The sequence below is a fragment of the Phaseolus vulgaris genome, chromosome 9 (genome assembly GCF_051622355.1).
Source record: "Phaseolus vulgaris cultivar YP4 chromosome 9, ASM5162235v1, whole genome shotgun sequence".
Classification (NCBI taxonomy): domain Eukaryota; kingdom Viridiplantae; phylum Streptophyta; class Magnoliopsida; order Fabales; family Fabaceae; genus Phaseolus; species Phaseolus vulgaris.
The window spans coordinates 5,006,550-5,033,745 of NC_143506.1; the positions used below are offsets into that span (position 1 = coordinate 5,006,550).

General features: G+C 33.8%; 3 protein-coding genes across 9 annotated transcripts; 2 read left to right on the forward strand and 1 right to left on the reverse strand.

Annotated features, from left to right (window-relative positions):
• The first annotated feature begins 1,342 nt into the window (after positions 1–1,342).
• On the forward strand, positions 1,343–4,317 carry LOC137821901 (putative HVA22-like protein g). 4 transcript variants are annotated; one of them, XM_068626695.2, is made up of 7 exons: positions 1,343–1,594; positions 2,148–2,188; positions 2,293–2,391; positions 2,482–2,538; positions 2,652–2,715; positions 2,809–3,018; positions 3,817–4,317. In XM_068626695.2, exons 2-7 carry the CDS (start codon positions 2,157–2,159, stop codon positions 4,174–4,176), a joined length of 822 nt encoding a protein of 273 aa, XP_068482796.2. In that variant the 5' UTR covers positions 1,343–1,594; positions 2,148–2,156; the 3' UTR covers positions 4,177–4,317. The 4 variants fall into 4 exon arrangements, with proteins under 4 accessions (XP_068482796.2, XP_068482798.2, XP_090151863.1 ...); XM_068626697.2 differs by having other exon boundaries at positions 1,437–1,594; positions 2,148–2,180; XM_068626696.2 differs by lacking the exon at positions 1,343–1,594 and adding an exon at positions 1,840–2,045.
• Positions 4,318–9,693: 5,376 nt separating this feature from the next.
• Positions 9,694–14,096, reverse strand: ATE2F2 (winged-helix DNA-binding transcription factor family protein). 4 transcript variants are annotated; one of them, XR_011082951.2, is made up of 14 exons: positions 13,723–14,096; positions 12,988–13,174; positions 12,810–12,860; positions 12,621–12,706; positions 12,351–12,439; positions 12,211–12,265; positions 11,265–11,317; positions 11,132–11,182; positions 10,995–11,043; positions 10,842–10,907; positions 10,679–10,755; positions 10,324–10,518; positions 10,190–10,247; positions 9,694–10,054 (listed from the first exon to the last, which is right to left on the reverse strand). XR_011082951.2 is itself a non-coding variant. In XM_068627546.2 (14 exons), the coding sequence occupies exons 1-14, from the start codon at positions 13,849–13,851 to the stop codon at positions 10,048–10,050; spliced, it is 1,152 nt and encodes a 383-aa protein (XP_068483647.1). In that variant the 5' UTR covers positions 13,852–14,096; the 3' UTR covers positions 9,694–10,047. The 4 variants fall into 4 exon arrangements, 3 of the variants coding, with proteins under 3 accessions (XP_068483647.1, XP_068483649.1, XP_090152100.1); XM_068627546.2 differs by having other exon boundaries at positions 10,195–10,247; positions 10,324–10,522; XM_068627548.2 differs by having other exon boundaries at positions 10,324–10,522.
• Positions 14,097–19,459: 5,363 nt separating this feature from the next.
• Positions 19,460–21,451, forward strand: LOC137821279 (dolichol-phosphate mannose synthase subunit 3). The gene is made up of 3 exons (XM_068625796.2): positions 19,460–19,599; positions 20,911–21,020; positions 21,299–21,451. The coding sequence occupies exons 2-3, from the start codon at positions 20,919–20,921 to the stop codon at positions 21,410–21,412; spliced, it is 216 nt and encodes a 71-aa protein (XP_068481897.1). The 5' UTR covers positions 19,460–19,599; positions 20,911–20,918; the 3' UTR covers positions 21,413–21,451.
• Positions 21,452–27,196: the final 5,745 nt, after the last annotated feature.

A 27,196-nucleotide genomic window follows, 5' to 3' on the forward strand; every position in this document is an offset into this window, starting at 1 on the left:
TTAAAATTGGCATTCGATATTTAAAATTATATAGTTGTTATTTATACCAAGGATCACTTAGTGAAAAAGTATACAATTTTTTTTCACTAAAATGAATTCAAATATAGCATTTATTTAACTCAAATAAAAATTGTTTTTTTACAAAACACGAGATGAGGGTCATTTAAATATTTATATGATAAAAGTAATGTAGTTTTACATGATATATTTGTATGGGTATCTTGTAATTATGCGATCTTAAAGGTCCCTTTGGCCATGTAACTTGAGCTTTATTAAATATTGGCCTATTTGTTTGTGAAGTTTTGCATTTTTATCCAGAAAAAATAATGAATCTCCATATATGTCCCATATTACTATTATCTTTGACCCTTCTAGTGGCTGGCAAAAAGAAGCACCATGGATGGATAGATAATGAAGAGAAAAGCACTTACCCTTATGGGACGATGAGTGCATTCTCCATTATGGAGTTGTGTAAGTATCATAATGATGGATAATTAGACATTACCATTCATCTAGAGTCTACTAAGTTGATTCAACAAGTTATTATAAACATATATTCGAATTTTACTAATAAAAATACATAACATTAGAGTTAGAGTTTTGCAAAATATATATATATATATATATATATATATATATATATATTTTGAAGTTGGACGATAATTAATTATGCAAAGTTGTATGAAGTGTTTAATTTTATTAAAGAAATAATAATTATCAAATTATAATTATTATATGATATTGTTTTTAATTATATATAATTAATTTAATAATGATAAAATTCAATTAGTAGATATATTTAATTATATGTAATTTGGAGAAAGAAAATATTTATACATTAAGTGTTGTAAATATACACCTAACATAATAAAAACTTCTTCTTTTTTACCATCTTCTTACATAAAATTTTCTTATAAATTTTCACGTACTTTTAGTAAAAAAAAAAACAATATGAAATTTATATTATTTATTACAAAAATAATAGTATTCCTTATTTAAGCTAGTGAAAATATTAAGCATTCCTTTGGATAAGAAATTATGAGTTCAATCTCAACATCGTTTGTGTAACAGAAAACATATCTCGCGTTAATGTCTCACTATATTTTGGGAAATTTGTTTATCAACCATTAAACGAAAAGATATTTGAAGAACATAAAATATTATCATTGTATATTTATAAATTATGTTAATTAATTTTTAATTTAACCTTTTCACATTTCTTTATCTAATATATATTTTAGTATCCGTACCGTAAGTGCATTTAACTATTAATTTATTATTAATTTACGATGATGGTGAGAAACAAGTGAAAAAACGTATAAAAGGCCACAGTGTTGGGATTGGGTTGGGTTAAGTTAGGGCGTAGAGCGTAGAGTATAGAGTAGAGAAGTGTATACACCGTATGTATATGTACTTGTATATATTGATAAACAGGAATCGAAGCAATTACAAATAAAACACAAAATCAAACGGCTCCATTTTCCAACTTCTCTTCTTCCTTCTTCACCTTTCGTCACATTCTCTTATTTCTCTATAAACTCATATCAGTTTCTGATTTTACACTATTCGTCCTTCTTTATCTCACACTACACAGGTATTTCACTTTTCTCACTTCATTTTATTTCCGCGAGTTTAATTAAATTCAACAAGGTTCTCTGTTCGTTATTGTTAGCGTCCGTTTTCTTGAGTTCCATGTTGCAAAGCGATCTTTATTTTACTTCGCCCTAATTCGAGTTGTGTGCTGTTTAGAGTCAACAACGCAAACGAAACGCGTTTTTTTTCTCAGCTTCCACGTGTGTTTGCAATTTCAATTTAAATCAGCAGGCAATCGATTATTGTGTACTTCATGGACCTCGTTTGGCTTTGGTTTTTCAATTTGCGCTGGAAAAAGTGATGTTTACCATTGAGAAACCTACCGTTATGTGAATATACGCCTTTAATTTGTGTTGACCCTAGTTTTATGCATTCTCCTCTTCGAAATGAAATTCGTTGTAATCAAATTTGTGCGTTTTCTCTCATGTTAAAGCAAGTTTCATTAGAGATGGGTATATCTTTTAGACTCACAATTCTTCTTAAGTTTCAGTTTCTGGGAAGTCTTGGAAGCTATCTTGTTTGACTTAACCGATTATCATTTTTTTCCATGGCAGGGATACACAATGATAGGATCTTTTATTACGAGGGTACTTGTGTATGTTCATGCTGTACTAAATCTCTGATAATTTTGTATGATGGGGTTTTCCTGTAATTTTCAAGATTGATTGAATTTGTATATTTCCATCTACTTGTTGATAGGATGGTTTTTGGCTATGCCTTCCCAGCCTATGAGTGCTATAAGGCAGTTGAAAAGAATAGACCAGAAATTGAGCAACTTCGCTTTTGGTGCCAGTACTGGTAGATTGGACATCCACCATCGGCATAAAACTTGTACATTACTGTTGGTAAATGCAATATTAATTCTTTTTGCACCCTATTGTGTTGCAGGATTTTGGTAGCTGTTTTGACTGTATGTGAGCGGATTGGTGATACTTTTATTTCTTGGTAATGAATAGTATCTTTGAACGGAGCAGAGAATGCTATGTCTTTTCTGTAATTATAAAAAGAAAAAGTTTATTGTGCTTTCTTATTAAATAAGCAGCTTATTCTTCTTGAAGGGTCCCAATGTATAGTGAAGCTAAGTTGGCATTTTTCATATTCTTGTGGTACCCGAAAACTAAGGTATGAAATTAACTACTATGGTTGAATCTGTATTGCTCTATCATTGTCTCTCTTCAACTTGATGGTTGAATTTAATATCATTACCTGTTTTAGGGAACAACATATGTGTATGATTCCTTCTTTAGACCGTATGTTGCAAAACACGAGACAGAAATTGATCGCAACTTATTGGAACTAAGGACAAGGGCAGGAGACATCGCTGTTTTGTATTGGCAAAAAGCTTCTAGCTATGGCCAGACTAGAGTATTTGACATTTTGCAGTATGTTGCTGCACAATCAACAACTTCGTCACGCCCTGTTCAGGTAGTTGTTTAGCTTATCTTAGCTTGTCTGCTGTTATATTCGACTTGTGGCTAGCTATACTGAAATTTATATGTACATAAATTTATGCTTTTTCTATATCATCAGACTTGGTTTGTGCTTGATTCCGCATATTCTGGAGAAGCATTCGGATAGTATTTTTGTCAACTTCATAAGAGAATTTGTTGGAAATAAAATTAACTGAGAAATAAGCTTTTCCAAATCCCGAGCTTGGTTTGCTCTGCTTACCCTTCATTCTTTTGTTGTTTAATTCCAGGACACACACACACGTACACACACACACACACACACATATATATATATATATATATATATATATATATATATATATATATATTAACATGTTTTAGTACATAACTATATATAGTATATAGATGTGCATGCCAGCTCCGAATTCACATCTTAATGGCAGTTATACTAATTATTATAGGAGGGAGATATATTTTGCAAATGTAAAGAATTGCTTTACAATGGTGTTTCTGCTATTGCTTTCCACGTTGTCATATTGATCAATTATCTCTAAATTGTTGAGTATTGTTTGATACTTGATTTACTAGCTCATATCTGGAAAGAGGATTGTTCTAAGAAAAAATAATCACGCTTATTTTTTTAAAGCTTTTTCAAAAAAAAAGTAGGGTGAGAACATAAGCGATTATTTTTCCAAAATAAGTTAATTTATTGTTTTCCTTTGCTGTATCAAATGCCATCTCCATGGTCTTTATCCCATTTCCTTGCCGTGCTTACTCACGCACATTAAACACATTCTCTTCAATTTCACAGCAACCACCAACTGCGGGTAGTAGCCAACCAGCGGCTGCAACAGAACCACAAGCTGAAGATCCACCTTCTACTTCTAACACATCAAGTCAGCTCCAGAAAGAAGTAGCAGAGGAACAACAAGTGCCTAAAGCACCCTCTACTGTAGCAGGTTTAAAGAGTCAGAAGTCCAATTCTATGCCTGAAAATACCAACCAATCCGTACCTGCCGAGGAAGAGTCAATGCAGACTGTACCAATAGCACCTTCATCCTCTTCTGCAAATGAAAATGAGAACCCTCCCTTGGAAGATACCATAATGGAAGAAAGTATTAGGGTTACACGAGGTAAACTAAGAAAAAATCGATCGGCTGGAATCCGTTAGGACTGCAATAGTTCCAACTTTTAGCCTGAAAAACATGGGTAGGTGGACAATGGTGGGTGTCCAACCCAATTGTAAAATTTTATGTAAATCACTTGCCTCAGTTTCATTCCATCTATTGCCAAATTTTTTTCTTGCGAATAATTTTATTTTTTTGACCAACTTTGTGGATATACTGAAGGATCATGATATGTTGACACAGTCTCTCAATAAACACACATTTGACAAACTAAAACGTGTGGCTTAAGCAGATGACGTGGCAATTGAAGTAAAAAATCGAAATAGAAATCTAATTGAAATAGAATGAAGTTGGTTGAAGTGATCATTGACTATATACAATTTATTCGTTTTTAAATGAAATAACTTTCCGAACAATTTAATTGTCTGGTACATGGACTAAATGCAGGATTGAATATCCAAATGATATAAATACACTTACTAGAAAAGAGGATAAACTCTTATACAATATAATGTTTAAATTCAATTTTTTTAATAAACTTAATAGAAAAGCGTGTCACCAGAAAATAGAGAATATATTTTGTACGAAAATGATTGAGTATATGTACATGTTTTGGATAAAATACTTCATTCATTTTTTCATGACTTTTTCTTAATAAAACTTTGGATCACAATTGCATTCCAACACACATATGTATAATCATTATTCTTTATTTATTTTTAATAAAATAAATAAAGAATACTAATGCCCAGAGAGTAAGACAAGCTTCCTAATGCCGAGAGAGTACTAAAATCAGGAGAAAAGTACCATATAGGTGTTCATTGGGTGATTTATTTTGAAGAAAATGAGATAGTACTCTTTTATGAGGTTGAGCATGAAGGACATGTGACCAAAACATTTTTTGGAAGCTTTGATTGAAACGTCAAGGCTCCTCTTATTGAGAAAGTGTTTGTGGCAGTGTTGCACGCAGGTAGAATTTGTTCAAACCCAGGCATAATCTGTTTGCTTTATATTTTAATTAAAAAAACTCAATATTAGTATGATTGATACGATTTTAATCCCAGCTGATAGCTGATAGTTATATTAATTATATTGTTTTTGTTTCTATTTGTAGTTGCTTTGTGTGGTGTTGAATTTAAAGGTCTTCAGACATATTTGATTTTATTTTATGTTTAATTTTGAATATTATAGGTTATGAAATTTATAAGTGAAGTTTAATTTCGAATATTATATGTTATAACATTTATAAGTGAGGTTTAATTTTCAATATTATGAATTTATGAATATTATACTATTTTATGTTTAATATTGCTTAATATGTTATATTAAAATTAATTGAACTTTGAAGCACTACTTTCATTAGTTCAAGGATCGGTTCAATTTTAGAAATTCTATTTGAATCTTTCATCTAACATTCTGCCTAGTATGTGGATGCTATGTGTTTTCATTGACTTAACTCCTCTTGTTTAATGATTCTTGGTTTGGATTTCACAACTTTATATGTTATTGATCCATATTGTATGTCTTTTTGCAGGAGGAAGGCATCCAAGGAATCATGAAGGCATACACAAGTGCCCTGCTTAACGTTTCCCTTGCAGGACCAACTCTTTTTGGACCTTTCATAAGCAAGTTGCACTGATTACAAGTTCAATGTCACAGATTTTAGATGCGGAAAAAGGAGAGAGGGTTGAACTTGTAAATCAAATTTTGACCTTGTAATTGTTAAATGGTTTTGAACATGGGTTGGTATTGTATTGGCAGTAATTTAAGACATGCAATGATTATTTTATGTAAAGTTATATTTGTATAAATGTAATTATTGATTTGAAATGTCAATTTTGGTTGGCATTGTATTGGCAGAATTATAAATATTTAAGATATGCAATGATTATTTTATATAAATTTATATTTGTATAAATGTAATTATTGATTTGAAATGTCAGTTTTGATTTAATGTTAGATTACGTGGACTATAAACAAGAATGAGCCCCAACAATGTTATACGAATAATCAATTATAAGTTTACTGTTTCCTGTGATCGATTTTTCTCAAACAACGACAATTGTTCGATCTGAAATCAACACTTGCAGTATCGCGGCGATTCCCATCACAAACCCTAATTTCTTGAAACCCTTTGTGGGATCTCGCTCAACCAAATACCATAACATTGCTTACCCTTCGACGAACATGCATTTGCTTACCCTCTACGGGCATGTCTTCGCTCGACTCCATTCTAACATCGTTGTCACTACCAACCTCCCCATTCCAACACCATTGCCACTAACAACCGCCCGATTCTCCCTTTGTGGTGAGAAGTTCTCACACGTTTTTGTTAGATATTATGAAATTGTTAGATATTACATATATATTTATTTATGTAATGGGTTTAGTTCATATATTTTTTTTCTTATATAAACATAATTTTATGTGTTTAATATATACAACGGAATTACCATAAACATCACCCATCTCTCCACGTTTGCAGATTCATGTGTAATTTTGTGTAATTTCGCAGAGGATGTTAACAAAACATTATTCTACTGAAAGTTGAAAGAGATGGGTGGGATACATTGACTAGGTTGCATGTGATCCTTCCATATCGCGCTTAGCGTTGTGAATTTCTATGCAAGAATCAACCAAAGAAACGTCAAATTTTGGGCGTGCCCCCAACGACGTGCCAACAATGGCTCTTTCCAATGATGAATGCTGTAGTGAGGACATTTGATGAGTTCTTAATGTTGTATGTGGTCCTTTTTTGTTTTGCACTTGATGTTTTGCTTGTAACATGAGTGTATTTTGTTAGGGAGGGAGTGAGGATATTTGGTCTTTTGTTTTGGTGTCACAAGTTTAGGTTACATCACATCCATTTTATATAGCCATGATCGAGATATAAAAATAGAATCACACTACAGTAGTTGGTAGAACCGAAAGGTTATAAACAAGTTTACTTATCTCTGTTTAATAATTGTGATAAAGTTAATCAAACATGTATGTTTTTTTTTCTAAATACCAAATAACGAATAAATACTTACATTAATTTATAAAAGATGAATGCGTAGGTGTACAAGTTTTTTTTATCAAATTTTTTATGTAAATAAGTATTTGAAAAATGGATAGCATATAAATCTTTGATGGAGAGCTATATTGATATTTGATAATTAAACACATTTTTCTTTATATTTAATCAAATAAGCTTAACAAATACATTTTTAATGACCTATTTACATAAAAAAAATTAAAAATATAACTATCAATATATTCAACTTTTTGGATTGATTTGAATATTTGTTAATAAAATAATTATTGGTTTTTAAAGTTAAAGCTATCTAGTTATCAAAAATCTTTAAAAGATAATTCTGGCCTAATAGCTTTAAACTACACTTCTTTTTATCACTCTCCCTTCCTTCGAGACATTTTTTATATGAATTTTACGCAATAACCTCTTTTATAAGCTTGATAATTGTCAACCATTAGAACATGGATAAAATAATTGGTCCTAAAAGACATAATACAGCAATACACTTTTATATTTCGTTTGGATTTGGGTGAGTGAGAAAGGAAAGATAGTGGAAAGAGATGATATTTGGATTGAGAAAAAAAAAAGAGTGAAAATTTTGTAATAAATTTGAATAATGTAATAAAATAAATAAACTAATTGGGTAAGAAAATAAATTGCAAAAATATCTTTGACTTCATTTTAATAAGAATGAATGTGAATTAAAATAGAAAGATAATTATTTACCAAGTAATTAATTTATAAAATTATAAATGATATTTAGTTTTATTTTGTTAATAACATTCCATAGAATTACATAAATTTAAAGAATAATTAAATTTTTAATATATTTTATACTTTCATTTAAATTTAATTTATTTTATTGATAATTATTTACGAGAAAACAAAATCAAAATCACTAATATCAAATTAATCTTCAATTAATTTTTTCAATTCAAATAAAAAATAAGATCAATTTAAAATGAATATATATATATATATATATCCTTAAAAGTCAGTCCAACTATTTTCAAGTAATTTTAGTGAGTAATTTATATCATATTTAATTTTCTTAGTTTTTTTTAATTTTTTTTATTTAAATTTAAAATAAATATAAACTACCTTAAATGTTGGTCGGTCCTCTCCCTATTTAGCCTGCCAAAAAAGGTTAGGACAAGCTGAACCACATAAAACTTATGGATTAATAGGTTTGACTTATCACTCATAAATACAGATGTGAGCCGGCCAACATAAAATAAAAATTATAAAAACAAACTTAAAAAGTAAATAATGAAATCTATTATGAAAAGAATATTAAAGTAAATCATGAAATAAAATCTAAATTTATACTTGCAAATATATGATATTAATAAAATAATAAATAAAAATATTTAGTTATATTAGACAAACAATAAATTAATATATATGATGAACAATGATATAGTAAATAAATTATATATATTTGTATTAAATATAATTAATTAAATATAAATATTTTCTTATATTTATGTTATAATGAATTATGTTATTATTCATAATCCATTATGATTGTTTCTCTGAATAAACATTCTCTTAATTGCTAAGAAAGTTTCTCATGTTTTATACTTTTCTTTTTTTATCTTTCCTCGATATTAATTTTTTCGTGTTTTTCTGGCTCGGGAAGAATAAGGTTCTTAGAAATATATAATTTCTCCAAAATTTTGTCAATCAAGTATCTTTAATTTTATTAATTATTATGGACGGTAAAAAATTTCTTTCAAAATATTGAATAGAATATTTTATTCGGTTACATAATTAAGATTCAAATTCAAGAATCAAGTTCTTTGAAAATTAACTGTCAGTATATTTTTTAATAGTTCTGATAAGTCTAAAACAAGCTAATGAGTATTAATGATTAAGCTTTCAATTATATAAAATATATATAATTTTAACATTAAAGTGATAATTTAATACATTATTATTATTTAATTAAATAAATCATGTTTTTGGATACCTAAAATTTGAAGCTTTTTTAACTTTTAAAAACTTTTACCTAACTTGGGAAAGGCACAAAATTTTTACAAGTTAATTATGATTTTGAGGGCTAAAGTAACTAGTGTTACAAACTTTAGCAAACTAATTTGAATTATTACTGTCAAGGTTAGAAACTAATGTTGCATGTTTTTTTTCACATAAAAATACCTTCAGCAATGTTTAGCACCAATTCTGGATTCTAGCGTTGGAGATGAATGAGGTAGAAAAATGCTTTCCAGTACCAAAGACAACCATTGTTGCAGGGAGCAAGAGTTAAAAAGAAAAATTTAAGCACGAGAAAAAAATTCATACGAGAATCAGGCGAAGAAATTCTAATGAAATAGGGTTGCTTAAAAAAATGTGAACAATTGAACCTACAGAAAAATTATTGAAAAAACAACAACTTATGAAGGATTACTCAGATGGAAATATCCTAAGGATCAAATAATTGATGGTGTCAATTTCAAGATATCTTTCACTCTTTTCTATATCAATATTAGATTTGAATCTATCAATTAATTAATGGAGATATATAATGATACAAGAAATTAAGTTATACTAAAGAGCAACATTAATTGTCCGTCAATTAAGTTGTGAGATAATTTGCAACTGTATTGGGACATAGATTTGAAACACTTGTATTAAAAGTTGTCCCTCAACCTTATTCATTCATAAGTTACACTGTAGGATAAGGACACAATTACATACTCAAGACAGAGCCAAAAGAAAGAAATTAAAAAAGAAAACTGAAATTTACAGTTTGAAAGGTACCTTTGTGTCATCTGGAACCATTAATGGTCTATCTCTTACTTATTAATCGTATCTGTTAGTGAAGCTTGTGTTCTAGAAAATCCCACTCCACTTACTGGATTAATCGTCTCCAAGCTCATCTATCTGCATCAACGGCTCATTTTCTGTGCAGAAAAAAAAAAACAAAGCTAAGCATTCATCAATATGAGCTTTAAAACTGGTCGCCTTGCATCTTCATGTAAAATAAAAATCCAAGAATCAAATTCATATAATAAGGATTAGTTAGAAGATATTGGTACCCCACAGTTCTGTTAACCTCACTCCAGGATCTGATTGAAACCAGTAGTCATCTTCCATCTGCAAATAAACACAATGACATGACATGTTTTTCCAGTTTTTGGTAATTTACCACTCAGCTTCAAGTTATACATACTTCAAAATCGGTGGGAGTTATTTCTTGAATTCCAGATGATTGTGATCCCTGAAAATTGAAACTCTCAGAAGTATTTTTTTTATCATCTTGGCTTTCTAATAATCCCACACCCCTCTTTCTGTAGTGCTCACTATTCCATGATGGATCCGTTACTTTCACCCGTTTGACACTATCATCCTCATACTTGCAGTCATCCTTGCTTCAAGGATTAAAAAGATCGGCAGTTATTAGAAGATTCAATACAAAGGAAAAATGACCTTTAAACAAACAAAGAGCAAAGATTTAACAAAAGCAAACACAGAGAGATCATAGTAATAAAGAAACTTTTGGCTGCAATGTTACAGTAGAGTAGTACCTCAAGAGGTACAAATATATTGGTCCAGTGGCGCTTCTAACAATCATTTTGTACTGTCTTTGCCGGAAAACTAATTCCTGCTCATTTGAGTGAGGAGTCAATTAAAATCTTATCATACACCAAGCATGTTTAAACACCCATGTTAGTCGAAAGTAGATACCACCTCATCAGGATCAGGGACCTCGATGAAACTAGCTTTTGGAGCCTTGATTGCAATAATTTCCTGATTCTGAGAAAATAGTAGATAATAGGTAAGTGGCCATAATGGTAAATAGATACATCTTCATAAAATTTAAGCGTTTAGAAAAAAAATGACCTGGAAGCATGGAAGACTAAGAATCTCTTCCTTGGTCAAAAAAAGGTACCTAATGATCAAGCAAGCTTTACTATCAGGTAAAGAAACCTATAAATTGCAACTCAAATACAAGACAAGTTGTCTTCAGAAGTTCATACTTTTGAGAGCTTTCACTTTCCTCTAGGTTTCTTAGAAGCTCCTGTTTTTTCCTGAGAAATCAAAATGATAATTGTTTTAAAAGAAAATAGATCAACTATATGGAACTTCACACGATATCAGTTGCAAGCAGACCTTATACAATCATCAAGTTCGCATTCCCTGGCATATAGAGTTTCAACTTCGGCCTGCATTGAATCAGATTGTCAGAGTTGGACCAAATCACTAACACACTGCAGTATTGGCAGGTGGAGCTAAAATCCTAAGAGCACATGCATTTTAAACTAAAATTGGTGATCAATTACATTAGTCCAAGGCACGACCAGAAGCTTGCTATAATATCTGCATAGGCATACTTAGTTCAGGATAGAAGTAGCGAGACCAATACATTCGTTCCATAGTATGAAGTTTACACCTGATCTATAAGTAAATAGTACCATAAAAGATGGAATCATGTTACATTTAGATTTTGATTTGTCCAAGAAACTTATTAAAAGGCATCACATCATATACTGATTTGTGAGAGACACTAAAGCTATTCAGAAACACGTCAAGCAGAAGCTTAAGTTTCTACAGAATCCTTTTAAAATGCACTTAAGTGGCCCAAAAAAATTCTTTTCGCTTCTAGAACAATGCCTTGCGCAGATTAAGTAGAAAGTTACTGCCAGCAACTAGAATTTTATTTTGAACAATTTCTTCATCCTCTGCTGCCTTAACTGTACAATTACGAACAAATATTTTGGACATGGGTACCATATATTCCAAGGGAATTTGGAAAATTCTATCTTTTTCCTACTAAACATTAAAATCAAAGATTCCTTGGAGGCATGGAGCAGTGACTAATCGGATGGCTAGGAATGTGATTCCAAGAAGACATTCAGGATTCCTGTAACCCATGGCTTCAAAAGAAGCAAAATAGGTTTTCATTTTTCACTTATATGGTCGTATGTAAAATCTGACAAAAAAAATGGTCGTGTGTAAAAAATTAAGTGATGTTTACATTCAAACCAACCATGCAGGCAGTCTAAAAGCAGGAATTAAGAAATACATATGAACTGAGTCAATAGAAAAGATCCAAAACCTTTAGACTGTTAATTTGGTCTTCCAGTTCTCGTGGCCCAAGTCCATCACATCCCCTGCTCGTAAGGCACAACGTGTATCATATATACGAGAAATATAATAAAAAGACCAAAGAGTAATAAAGAAAATAACAATATTTACTTCCACTGTATATGATTCTTTGAAGTTTTCTCTATCAATCCTACTCCTTCAAGAACATTTGTAATGTCATAAATTCTCCTTTTCTGAACCTGTCAAAATTAATTTTGGATATATTATAAAACCAGAAATGAAAAAGACAGGAAGCAGAAGTGCATTATACTAATAGCACAAATAGGAAAATTTAAATGAAAAGGACTGGAAGAGAAGCCCAAAATAAACCTGACAAAAGGAGCCATCAGTGAACAAAACCATGAAAGACATTTTCTATACCTCCAAGATCTCAGCGGTTTTATTAAGATCCAGGGTGCCATCCTTAGCATCTTGGATCAAGCTCACAAATTTCTTTGTTAACAGTCCTGCACAAGGCATATGATAATAGTGCATTATAAAGAGAGCACGTTGACTAAGAAAATTGAGTTAAAAAGGCATCTGATAAGGAATACTTGAGCATAGACATACCTAAGGAACTGTCATAACGACAGTTGTTAACCGCAGTTGAATTAGGGGAATCTGATAAGGAAAATCCACCCAACATAAACTCCAGCAAAATAATAATTATAATAAAAAACAACGGGAGATATTGATATATGTAAATTAAGGAAGAGTTTAACAGAATCATAGTCTAAAAGAGTGTTACCGGAACCAGGTCCGTGAGTCCCAGATTTTGTGTTTCTTGAAAGTTTTGATTTACCATTTTGCTTTCCTCTTACGGAAGGCTCGATTTGAACCGGAGGGGGAAGATTAACTGTTTTGCTCATGTCAGGAGCTACTTCGAGATTACTTGTGTGAGACTTGAAATTATTGCTTTCATATCTTTGACTCAACTGCATAGGTAGTTGAACGCGAACATTAAAGCCTTACAGAAACTACAATCTGGCGGAAGCTTATTCAGCATAGTATATTTCTAATATTTAAACGTTAAACAAATATAAGGGTCACATGAGCGGAAAATAAAATTCAAATATAAGCTTACAAAGAGCCAATCTTTTTTTATCATTGATAAATATATTTTTGTACTAGTTGAATCCGCATGAAGATCAACAAAAGGTGAAAAAGTGATTACAAGGGTATTGGTAGCAAAAAGGTAGATCAAGAAACATAAAAAAGGAAACTTGCATTGGCTGTCATCTCTAGTAATTCAAAAACAATTTATCAAACTGTATCCCGATGAAGAAAACATGTGAGTAGGTGAATGATAGATGTTGTTAAGATCAGAAACAAGTGCAGGTGAAATGAATGCATTGTGTGGAAAACAAAACAGCGTTTATAATTTACATGATGAGATTGTGTTAGTTGGAATCAGGGACATGATCTATCCATGGGATCATGGGCAGAGAAGGAAAAGAGAAAAGGAATTGAAAAGAGAACTCACGGGGAAATTGGGAAAAAGAGAATGGGGAAGGGGAGAAAAGTGAGAAGGGGAGTGCAATAGGTGGAATTTGAATTGAGATGGATGAGGAGGGGGGTGGGGTTGATGATGATCCTCGCCGGAAGTCGACATCAATGGAGAAGAGAAGAGAAGGGAAGAAAGGGTTTGGGAAACAGAGAGAGCGGGTAACAGTAACAGTGACACTGTTATATAGCAACTGGAAAGGGAAATGGAAAATGGGGGTGAAAGTGAGATTATGAATTTTGGAAGAAACAAAAGAGAAGAGATGTGTTGTTGAGTGAAGAGTGAGTGATGAGATATTGTGATGAGATGAGATTGAGTGGCCGCCAACACCAACGCAAAAAAAGCGGTCAGTTGAGTTCGAATGCACACGCCACCCCGCCTTTTGTTTTCCTTTCTCTCCCCTTCTCCCCTATTTGGGCCTCCCTCTCTCTCTGCCCTACTTTCCCTTCTTGGGCCTCTCTGTCTCAGCCCTACTTTTTCTTCTTGGGCCTCTCTCTCTGCACTACTTTTCCTTGACAATTTCTTCCTTCACCTCTACATTTTTCTTCCTGCACCCCTACATTCTTTAAAAATACCGAAATTATCCTTTACACTTTTAGATGTTTCCGAAATAGTGGTTTCGTAAGCAAAGAGTAATCATTCCAAAACACCTTTTTTGGAACATATTTTTTTTTAATTTTCAGATTGATAAATCCAGAATTCATAAAACATCTTCTGGAAAATATGTTTAGGAAAAAACAATCTGAAAGTCATTTTTTAAAGGGGACAAAACAGTCTTCTCTGAAAATGATGGGGTGCAAGAAGAAATTTGTAGAGCTGCAGGAAGAAGTTGCCCTTTTCCTTCTAGGGCCTCTCTCTCTCTATTCAATTCCAGACTACTTTTGTACGGCTGCTTCTTCCTGTACCTCCATACCTTCTTGTGCCACCCCCATATATTTTTTATATTCCAAAAATACCCTTTATTAATATTTCGGATTACATAATCCGGAAGTTTTTTTCTAGATCCAAAATTAGCTTCTGGATTATGTAATCCGGAAGCCTTTTGTGATTAGCTTCCAGATTACATAATCTGGAAGTTTTTTCTATACATAAAATTAGCTTCCAGATTATGTAATCCGGGAGCCTTTTTTTCAGAGGAGTGATTAGCTTCCGGATTACATAATCCATAAGTCTTTTCTAAATATGAGATTGACTTCCGGATTATGTAATCCGGAATATATCCGGATTACATAATCCATAGGCTTATTTCAAATGCAAAAAAGAGTTCTGGATTTTATAAATCTTAAGAACACTTCCGGATTCAAAAACAGCTTCCGGATTATGTATGGAGGTGGCACAAAAAAGGAGAAAATGGTATTTTTACATTTAGTATGGGGTGGTAGAAGAAGGTATGGAGGTGTAGGAAGAAAGAGTCCTTTTGTACCTCCATCACTTTTTCGGCAACACCATATTAAAACCGATTTTACCATTATACCTTTCGGTAAAAAATATTAAAAAATTAAAATATAACATAATTTTCATTTTAACCTAATTCTATCTTTTCATTCACTGTATTCCTTCATTCCACGGCGTCCAAAGCTCTGACTCCCTTCCTAAGTTAAAATAATTGTCTTTATTTTATGTAAATATAAAAATGGACATTCGCATAAGTAATAAAAGGAAATATAATATAATATAATAATGATACTGGAGATTTTTAACTTAGGAAAACCTTCTCAACTTGAGAAGTAAAAACCCACAAGATAAAAAAAATTACTATAAAAGTAGGATTACGACATTTGTTTCTCTTACTCTATGAAGATAACACTTAATTTCTTCTACAAAGATGAAATACAATGTCTCTCTAGTCTCTTACTATGGTGGATATCAAATCTTTCGTTTACTTTATATGTTGTTCTTCTCTTCCTCACAAGTTCCATTTATATAGAGAATAAGATAAATGTTTGTTCACAAAGAGATATTGAATAATTAATGTTTGTCACATTTTTTAAATACCTTGAAAAAATTATCTTGAACTTTCTAGGTTGAATTTCATTATCTTCAAGAGAAGTATAATTCCAAGACTTTGAAATATTCATCATTGAATTCAATGAATCAATTAACAAGATTTATTGGTCATAGTCTCTCATTAAGGAGAGATTCTCAACACGGGTGTTAATTTATCGTAGTCAAATTGATATTTTTGTCTCATTTTGTACTTAAAACTAATAAAATAATAGTCATAAACAACAAATGGTGTAACTTATGAAGTTGGGTAATATCGATTAGGAGGGGATTTGTCCAAGGAGGGATAAGTTGCCATTAACATGTGTACTAAAAGTTGTAGTATGACATAAACATGGACAATTAGTAAAATGTAAAGAATGGATTTGTGAAATATGTTATGAAGTTTCCACCTAAATCTTTTTTGACTTAATGTAGCCTAAAATGTATGTCTATCGGTTACAAGGCAGAAACATGAGAAGAAAGTTTTAAACAATACAATACCTGTGGGGAGTCCTTGGACTTGAAAACGAGCATATTAAAAATAGTTACAACAATGAAGTAAGAACAGTGGGATACAAATAAAAGCTGTGAGGAGTAGTTTTCATGATTTCTATTAAAAGCTTAAAAATTCACATTCACCCCACCATGTCTATTCGGAGGTGCAAGAACTACCATATGTGCAAAACATTGAATCATTTAATGACACAATTGTTAAATGTCTAAAAAAATCAACATGTAAGTTAAATACTATTTTAAAAATTATTGGTATAAATTTTTAAATTGACATCTAATGTTAATTATCACAATTTTAAATATTAACTACTTTAGATTTTAAACTATTCTTTTCTAAAATTGGTTACTAATTTATAAAAAAGTTTTTTTCTTTTTTTATTGTACCGATCAGGTCATCGGGTGTGATGACGTGGACAAGAGAAATGTGTCGCCGTTTATGGAAGTGGCGTTCTGCGGTGTACATAGTCGCCGTTTATGGAAATGGCGTTCTACGGCATACATAATCGGTTGTCGCCGCTTTGTGTGTCACCGACGTGTTAGATAATGGAAGATCGGGTGGTCTGACATCGCCCAAGAGAGGCATCGCCAAGCAAAGACATCGCCCAAGAGAGGCATCGCCCAAAGAGGGGCGTCACCAAGTTAAGACGTCGCAAGGAGGCTTCGGGCCTCGACAGTCCAGAACAGTAGCAAGGAGAAGAGAAAGGTGGCTTTAAGGCCATAAGTTCTAGCACCAGTAGAGGATATCCTGACTCGTGAAGTATCCACGCCACTGTTGGGAGACCCTGGTACAGATACGACCCATGAGAGGGCCATGACCAGGGGAGAACCACGTGCATGGTACGAGAGAGAGGTAGATACACCCCCAGGGCAAGTGACTAGTGATTGGGACGCATGAGTTGGCACCCAAAAAGTCAACCCACGCGCCAAAAGCACTTCGAAGGAAGGAGGGCCCACACAATGGATTAACCCTAAGTTGGGTTGCGGCGCTATGGGACCCTCTGCGCAGAATAACGATCAAGTCAGAAGGGCATGTGGCAATGCACACGTGCTCATTAAAGGTTTCAGTGAAAGTTTGTCAAGGTACGCGTTAATTTAGTTTATGTATCAAATGTTTCAAGGCACATTTTTATACGCCTTCAATGCGCTTCAACGCGCTTTAAATGCAGAAGCTATATAAAAAGGGGCCTTAGGTCGTTTGAAAAGGGGACCGAGTTTTGACCGAATTCTCGCAGTTTTACACAGAGCACAAACCCTAGTTGTTTTTGCTGCGCACCCATTGTGGGCACAAGGCAATTAGGGCAACACAGTTTTAGTCACTCAGTTATTTCTGACCACCTTCAGAGCATTCGTTTACGGTGTTCCGATACGGAGGTGCGTCACCTTTGATGTTTCTCGCTAGCTGACTTGATCGTCGGAGTGCAAACGGCCGCGAGGGCGCCCCTTTGTTCACTTCTTTTCAGGTACTCACAGACGGAGCAAAACGAAGGTGCCCTAGTTCGCGAGGACAAACCACGCGCAAAGACGATCCCGGTCAACCGGCGAGAACATTTATTATATAAAAACTAAAAAATAATAAAGGTGTGTTAAAAAAGTATCATAAAAAAATTGTTTTCAATAATAAAAAAATATTTTTACATAAAAAACCACAAGCAAATGTTGTAAATTGAGACATCAAAACAAAATAAATGGCTCACTATATGAGAGAACAACTACAGTCCCTGCCTAACAAAAAAATACCTTTAAACATAACAAAAAAAATACCTTTAAACATGAGAATGTTATTTCGTAACACATTGTTTAAATAAAATAACAAGGAAGAAGGAGGAAATCACACATCAACACAATTTAGATTTGGGCTTCTTGCAAATTAAAGTTGAAGATTACTTTATTTTCACCTATTTTTCATTCCAAATCTGAATCACTTTTTTTTTTGTCTACAATTCATTTCAATTCTTGTTCGATAACTTTGTTGCACTTTAGGTTTCATATCATTTTTTGCAATTTAGGTTTCATATCATTTACTTTTCTTGCAATTTACATTTTCAATCATTTACTTTTTTCGCAATTTAAGATTTTGTCATTTATATTTGTATGATTTTTTTTTTGATATTTTCGTTGTTTTCTTTCTTTCTCATTATCTCTTTATATAACCATTAGACGATCTACTCAGTGATTACTTACTAGATGGTTTAATAATTGTGCGGAAAACCTTTATGTGTAATTTATTTTACCTTTTTGCACAACAATCATTAGACAGTCTAACAAGCGATTGCACACTATACAATTTAATAGTTATAATTAATTGTTTCTATTTCATTTATAAAATTTGTAGTTTGCGTTACATTTTACTTTCATGTCTTTACTATTTTATTGTTTACTATAGGATCTACTAGATTATTGCCTATACACAATTTAATTTTCAATTTGTTTTACATTTTCATTTTAATTCCAATTCCTCCATCCCCTTTAAGTTGTAAAATAAGGGGAAAACTTTATTTTTATATTTTGAAAACTTGATGCAAATTATGGTTTATCATTCATCCAAGAAATCAAATTGCCTCGAATGAAATGACAACCACCACTTGTAGTTTCCCTTTCCAGATTGTCTCCTGCATAATCAACATCCCTTCAAAGGCTAGGTTTCTCTCCTTTTGTAACAAAAACTAATATTAGTAGTACCTTTCAAATATTAGAAAATTATTTTAACCGCGGTTAAATGATATTCCCTTATTTAATTTGATATTTTTACCATTTCCATTAATATTTATCCCATATTTTCATCCAATATTTAATTTATTTATTGAAACATTTTTACTTCTATTAAAAATAAATAATAAAGATGTACCTTTTTTAATCAATTTTCAATTTAATCAATTTTCAGACCTTTTTTAAAAATTACACTGCTCCAAATTCAATTTCTACCAAAATAAAATAAAATTTGCAGCAACTTTTCTTAATTAAAAAAATAAACACAGAGAACATTCCAAACAAAAAAATATCTGCATCTCAATTAAATAAAAAAATACAATCTGAAGCCCATCTTATATATTCTGTAACCCAATAAAAAAACAGAACCCTAATTTCCTAAATTACACCACCTAACAATGAACCCTAGTTTGACACCACCCATCTCTAACCTTATATGATGAACGGCACCTCCGACACCACCGTCGACCTGCAACCCGCGACCACCGCACGAACGGCCACCATCCCGCCACCTAACCGCCACCATCGCGCGACCGCTCCGCTCGATCGCCACCACCGCCGCACTCGTTCAGAGAATACGCACCACCTCCGCGCACTCCACAGAAGACGCAGAGTGAAACCAAAACGAGAACGAAACGCGAAACCCTAAAGGTCAGTTTATTTCATTTAATTTTCCCCATTCAGAAGAACACCGTTTTGGTTTAAAACGAAAACCCAGTTAAACACGCCAACTCGGAGCAGACTCGCGAGTTTGAACGAGTTCACTCCTAGTCTGCCGAGATTACTCAAAAACAGTTTAATACCGAGTTAACTCGGTAAGGGTATGTGCAAACGTGAACTCGAACTTGACTCGCGAGTTTGACAACCATGATTGTGACTCTTTCCTGGAGATAGGAAATGATAAAATGTTGTATGTACTTACCTTTTTTAGCTGTGATTGCATTGATTTACTGATTGTTAATAAGTTTTAACTTTTAATGCTATATTAGCATTTTGAATACATTTGATGTGTGAATGGTTTATGTAAACCTCTGTTTTGAATTGATTCATTTTATGTGCAATGAAATTTGTGTTCTTGTTTTCCTTGATCTTGTGACATGGATTTTTAGTTGGTAGGTTTGCACCTGATACTTCCAAGTGATGCTGAAAAATTGCGCAAGGGTTTTGAGTTACATTAAACTAAGAAATGAATTTCATGGAGATCCCATCTGATGGAAGTGGCAAATAGTTTTTAATTCAATTAAGTAGTCATGTAGGATTTGGTATCCTCATGAATGTGATTACATTTGATTATTTATCGTGACCCTTGCCTGGAGGTAGGAAATGATAAAATGTTGTATGTACTTACGTTTTCTAGCTGTAATTGCATTGATTTACTGATTGTTAATAAGTTTTAACTTTTAATGCTATTTTAGCATTTTGAATACATTTGATGAGTGAATGGTTTATGTAAAACTCTGTTTTGAATTGTTTCATTTGATGTGCAATGAAATTTGTGTTCTTGGTTTCCTTGATCTTGTGACATGGATTTTTAGTTGGTAGGTTTGTACCTGATACTTCCAAGTGATGCTGGAAAATTGCGCAAGGGTTTTGAGTTGCAACTTGCATTAAACTATGAAATGAATTTCATGAAGATCCCACCTGATGGAAGTGGCAAATAGTTTTTAATTCAATTAAGTAGTCATGTAGGATTTGGTATCCTCATGAATGTTACATTTTGATTATTTATTGTGACCCTTGCCTGGAGGTAGGAAATGATAAAATGATGTATGTACTTACGTTTTTTAGCTGCGATTTACTGATTGTTAATAAGTTCTAACTTTTAAGGCTATATTAGCATTTTGAATACGTTTGACGTGTGAATGGGTTATGTAATGAATTGAATGGTTTTGTCTGTTATCGTTTGATATTTGTTTTCGGTCTTGATGATCTTCAGGAATTCTTTATTTGATCTAATTTCAGATTAATAAATGAAGCATATTGTGAAGATTTTGGCATTGGTAGTAGCCATTACAGTGTTATGGATTGGCCTTTTACAAACTTCCGTGATTTCACATAGCTATACTTGGCTGGTAGGTCTTCATGTTATTATATGTTTGATTTTTTATTTTTTACTTGGTTTTCGGGAGAAGATGGTTTTTGGTTGGGGAGGCTCTGTTTCCAATGGTGTGGCATGCAGTTGTGCATGTAGGTTCCCAATCAAGGGGGATTGCTGGCAGCTAAATTCAAACCTAAGCCTTATAAGCAAAGTGCTTTGATCTTTTACAGCTTCATCAATCTTGTTGTAATTCTATTTTATTGATTTCTATTTACATAATGCTGACTATTCTCTGTTTTGCCCTCTGTGCAGCTACCTATATATTTTGTTGTGTCTTTAGGATGTTACGGTCTATTAATGGTTGGAGTTGGTCTGATGAATTTTCCAACCTGTCCTCAAGAAGCTCTATCACCTCATTTCTATTGACCAAAGAATATCTCCCTGGTGCCCTGGAAGCCTACACCGGTACTCCTCGCTTCCTACCCTTGACAAAGACATCTATATCACTGTCATTAATCATTTACTTGTTTTTTGTAGAGAAAATGCTTCCCAACATTAGCAAAGCGGAGCTAGCCGAGCTTACTAGGAAGATGAGGGGGGCTGCTAGCCTGCCCAAGGAGTCTTTGACACAGAAGAAGAAGGCTCCAATCGTGATTACCCAAACTCCAACTGATTAAGATGAGCAAACTACTTCAGGGCTTGTCTTCAAGAGGAAGAGGAAAGCGACCAGTCCCCCTACCGAGCATTCACACTCAGACAGCCAAACACCCCACCGAGAGGTTATCACCATTCAGGAGAGCAAAGCCGAGAGCTCAAGAGGGAAAAGTGTATGGGACCCCGACCCATGGTGAGGCTTTCTTCCTGCCCAACGAGGAAAATGCTAGGATCATGGTCCATGACGAAGATCACCTTCGCCATGACGTCTTGAAGCTATTTGGGCAAGCATTTGCCATAACTTGGCCTGTTAATGCTAAGGAAAGAGATCAAAAGGTTGTCGAGGATCAAAGGCTTAAGGAGAACATGGAGCATCACAGGGACGTAGAACGCCTTTGGGCTGAGATCAACCGCTTGATGATCTACACCAAGAAACTAAACGACTCTGAGTTGAAATCAACCGCCTGAACGATCTATACCAAAAAGCTAAACGACTCCAAGTAGAGAAAAAGACCCAAGAGGCCTCGAGCCTATCTGAAGACAAGAGCCAGCTCTTATCTGAAGTCGAAGAGTTGAAGAAGAAGGTAACCTCCAGAGGGGAAGACCTCATCAAAGCCACTGAGTCCTTCAAGCAAGATGCTGCTCAATCCTACCTTGTAAGATTCGAGGCAACCTTGGAACAAATAGTTGTTGTCCATCCCACCCTAGACCTTTCAGAGCTTGACCCAGGTAAAATCGTGGTTGATGGCCAATTAAGGGGGGATTAATTCAAACTTTTTATGGAATGTACTATTTATTTGACATCCAAACTCATGTGACACTTTGAACCTTTTATTCATGCTTATTTTGCGCTTTTAAACTCTTGTGATGCATATTGTCTTTTGGATTTCTAAAGATTTTATTTTTGTTCTCTACAGATACATGCTCCAACGTTTTGCCTATTAATTTAACTCATTCTTTTCATCATAACATAATAAATATAATAGTTGCCCTACAACATGAATACTGCATTTGTTCCACGATATCCACCTCACAAGGCACCTGCTCAGATAGTTGCATTTACTCTGAGCTCGGTCGTTTCATAGTCCACCAAATCAAATAATTCATCCAAACAAATTCACCTCATATGGCGCTCATACTCGGGTAACCGTACTTACATCGAGCTAAGTCGTCTTACCATGCACCATATCAAGTAATTCATCAAAATAAATTCATCTCATAGGGAAATTATACTCAGGTAGCCGTGCTTACACCGAACTAAGTCATCTTACCATGTACTTTGTCAAATAAATTCATTTTCACAGGGTGTCTATGCTCAGATGACTCTATTCATTCCCAGCTAGGTCGTCTTACCGTGTGTGAAATAAAATAACTTATCAAATTAACTCATATTCACAGGACGCCTATACCCAAATGACTCTATTCATTTCGGGCTAAGTACCCAATTAGTGCTACTCAATCAAAGCTGACTTACTTCATGCATCATCTTCTAAGAACAAATTTATTACTAGGTGACCTCGTTAAAAAAACCCCTTTGAAGAAAAAAAGTATCACCTTAAATAACATAATGTTTTGTTTTCTCATTCTGTTCATCTCATTTTGTTCACTTTTTTTGCAATCTGTTCATTTGCAATTTAATCTGAGCTTCCAGTTTTACGCTTTTGATCCAAGTTTGAAAAGGTATGGAAAGGTAATTGTGTTTGTAATGACATTGAGCTCTTCTCTTTTACGGTTTTTGTGGTGGTTTGCGGAAGCTTCAATAGGTTGTAGGTGGATCAAGGCTCTTCTAGGAGTTGTGGTAGCCTTGGAGGTGCATGAAGAGTAGGGAATTGAGAGAGGTTCGACCAGCTCTCTTTGGTTGGTGAAAGGGTTGAAGATTAAGGAACTAAATATAGAGAGATTTAGGCAAGGGAGTATGAATGGCACAAATTTGGCAGTATTTCAATACTCAAAATAATCTTGTGAAAACATTAACCAAACACCTCCTTATATAGGCTTGGAGGGCTGGAATTTGAAGAGCCAAATACAAATGAAATGAGAGCCAAATGCAAAGTGTTGGTCACATGAAAAGTGGCGCCTATTTTCAGCCCATGTGAGGTAAGTTTCTAGAATGCTTCCATGTGCTCCCATGTGCTCATGCATCTAGTAGTTACGCTCATCTATGGTCAAATTGGGCTGGTCCTAAGTTCAATTAGAAATGATATTTCTAATTAAACTTAGCACTAGTGCAAAAAGATTAAAAGAATACTCCTTATTAAGTGTGGGTTTGCGCTTAAACGCATTTGTAAAAAACGCGGTGACATTTTTGAAATAAATTTGATTTACAAATGCGGTTCTAGAGTAAAACAATGATTTACAAATGCGGTTATATGAAAAACCGCGTTTGTAAATCAATAAATGCGGTTTTACTCTAGAACCGCATTTGTAAATGCTTTTTACCCTAAAAATTTGAAGCGCGCCACTCCAGTTTCACACGTTCACTTTCTTCTCCGCTCTGACCTTCGTTTTCACTGTTCTTGCGCTCACGTCTTCTTTGCATTTTCGTTCCTTTTCGCCATTGTAAGTTTCGCGAATCTCTTCATTGGCATTTTCGTTCCTTACTAGTTTTCGTTGGCGCATTGGCATTTTAGGTTACTGTTCCATTGGAATTGCTCCTTCATATTTGGTCTTCGCTGGTCTGTCGCTGCTCCGCCACCGCCCCGCTTCCGCCGCCGCTGTTGTCGCGTGCCTCTGCCACTCCGATCACCAGCAACCTTTGTTCACGGAAAGGTTGGTGTTCTATTTAAATTTTTTTGAATTTTTATTTAATATTTTGAATTTATATTTTTGTGTATTATAATTTATATATTATTATATATAAATTTGTATTTTCTTAAATTTATATTATATATTTAGTTAGTTTTTAATTACGTTTTAATAAAAGTTTTATGTTATGTTAGTTGTTATTTTTAGAATAGAATTATCGTGTTTGGATTGAGTCCGGGGGTGTTCGACCCTCGACAAATGTGTGAGATAGAATACTAATTATTAGAAAATCTTAACTATTCCAGAATATATAATGGATCGAGGTTGGATTAATGCTGTTCGTATAAGTGATGAATATGAAAGGGGAGTAGAAGAATTTATACAATTTGCGCAGCGTAACGCGATTATTAGTGGTCATGATGGAGCAAAGATCAAATGTCCGTGCGTTAACTGTTTGAATGGAAAGATACTGGATGTGAATATCATGAGGGAACACCTGCTATGTGATGGGTTTCTTCGATCTTATACAACTTGGACATGGCATGATGAATTATTAAATTTACCACATGTTTCCGTAACTGAAGAATATGTGGGTTCTACCATGGATGAAGCAGTACACGATGATGGAGATGATGATCAATTGGAGGACATGATTCGTGATGTGGGAGCTGAGTGTTTTGCAAAAGCGCATGGATATGGAAGTATGTCAAGAGATGCAGAGACTCCTTTGTATCCTGGATCAACTAACTTCACACGGTTGTCGGCGGTGTTAAGATTGATGAATTTGAAGGCAATAAACGGATGGACTGATAAAAGCTTCACGGAATTGCTCCAGCTATTGAAGGATATGCTTCCAGAGGGAAATACTCTACCTAATCGTAATTACGAGGCCAAAAAGATTCTTTGTCCAATGGGTATGGAGTACAAAAAGATACATGCATGTCCTAATGATTGTATATTATACCGGAAAGATTTTGAATTGTTGAAAAGTTGTCCGAGGTGTGGGTTATCACGTTATAAGTTGAAACAAAAAGATGATGATTCTATTGATGAGATGGAAAAGCATGGACCCCCAATGAAGGTTATGTGGTATATTCCCATCATTCCAAGGATGAAGCGTTTGTTTGCAAACCCAGACGATGCTAAGAATCTTAGATGGCATGCAGATGAGAGGAAATGCAATGGCATGTACCGACATCCAGCTGATTCTATTCAGTGGAAGAAATTTGATGATGACTTTCCAGAGTTTGGTAAAGAATCAAGAAATATCCGACTTGGTTTAGCTACAGACGGAATGAATCTGTTTGGTAATATAAGTACAAATCACAGTCCATGACCTGTATTACTAGTTATTTACAACTTACCTCTTGGATTGTGCATGAAGCGAAAATACATGATGTTGTCTATGATGATATCCGGTCCGAAACAGCCAGGGAATGATATTGATGTTTATCTAAGTCTCCTAATTGAAGATTTGAAGTTAATGTGGGACCAGGGTGTTGAAGTATTTGACGGATTTGCTAATGAAACTTTCAAGCTTCATGCCATGTTATTTTGCACCGTCAATGACTTTCCGGCATATGGTAACTTATCAGGTTATAGTGTTAAGGGTCACAAAGCGTGTCCAATATGCGAAGAAGACACTGCTTCTCAACAATTGAAACATGGAAGGAAAACAATATATCTTCAGCATCAGAGGTTTCTTAGAAGTCATCATCCTTACCGGAGGTTGAAAAAAGCCTTTAATGGACACCAAGAGGGTAGTGGTCCACCAACTTCATTAACCGGTGTTGAGGTTTACGAAAAGGTAAATAACATAGACTACACCTTCGGTAAGTAAAAAAAAAAAGTCATCTGACAAATATTTGGAAGAAGAAATCAATCTTCTTTGATCTTCCGTACTGGTCGAGGTTAGAAGTCAGACATTGTATAGATGTAATGCATGTTGAGAAGAATGTGTGTGATAGCTTAATTGGTACACTTCTTAACATTAACGGGAAGACGAAGGATAGTCTAAATGCTCGTTTAGATTTGATTGAGATGAACATATGCGACGAGTTGGCACCCATAGAAATGGGTAAGCGTACATATTTGCCCCCAGCTTGTTACACAATGTCAAAAGATGAAAAAATTAGTTTTTGTCAATGTCTAAAAGGTGTGAAAGTGCCACAAGGACATTCCTCAAATGTGAAGAGCCTAGTGTCAATGCAAGATTTGAAGTTAATTGGGTTGAAGTCTCATGATTGTCACATCTTGATGCAACAGTTGTTGCCGGTAGCTATCCGTGGGATCTTACCAAAAAATGTTAGACATACCATAACCCGTTTGTGCTCATTCTTCTCTTCCATCTGTTGTAAAGTCATTGATCCCTCAAAACTAGACGAACTTCAAAATGAAATTGTTGTTATCTTGTGTGAATTGGAGATGTTTTTTCCTCCGTCTTTTTTTGACATCATGGTTCATCTAGTGGTGCATCTGGTAAGAGAGGTTAGATTGTGTGGACTAGTGTACTTAAGATGGTTGTATCCTGTTGAGCGGTATATGAAAATTTTGAAAGGTTATGTGAAAAATCATTATCGTCCAGAGGCTTCAATGATTGAAAGGTACATAGATGAAGAAAGTATTGAATTTTGTTCAGAGTACATGACAAAAGCAAATCCAATAGGTGTTCCAGCTAATTCATGGCACCACAGGCGTTCTACAAGTAAATGTTTACGTGGTGTGAATATTGTAAGCAAATCTCGATCAGAAGTCTTGCAAGCACATTTGTACTTATTGAATAACACAGATGAAGTTGTACCTTACATAGAA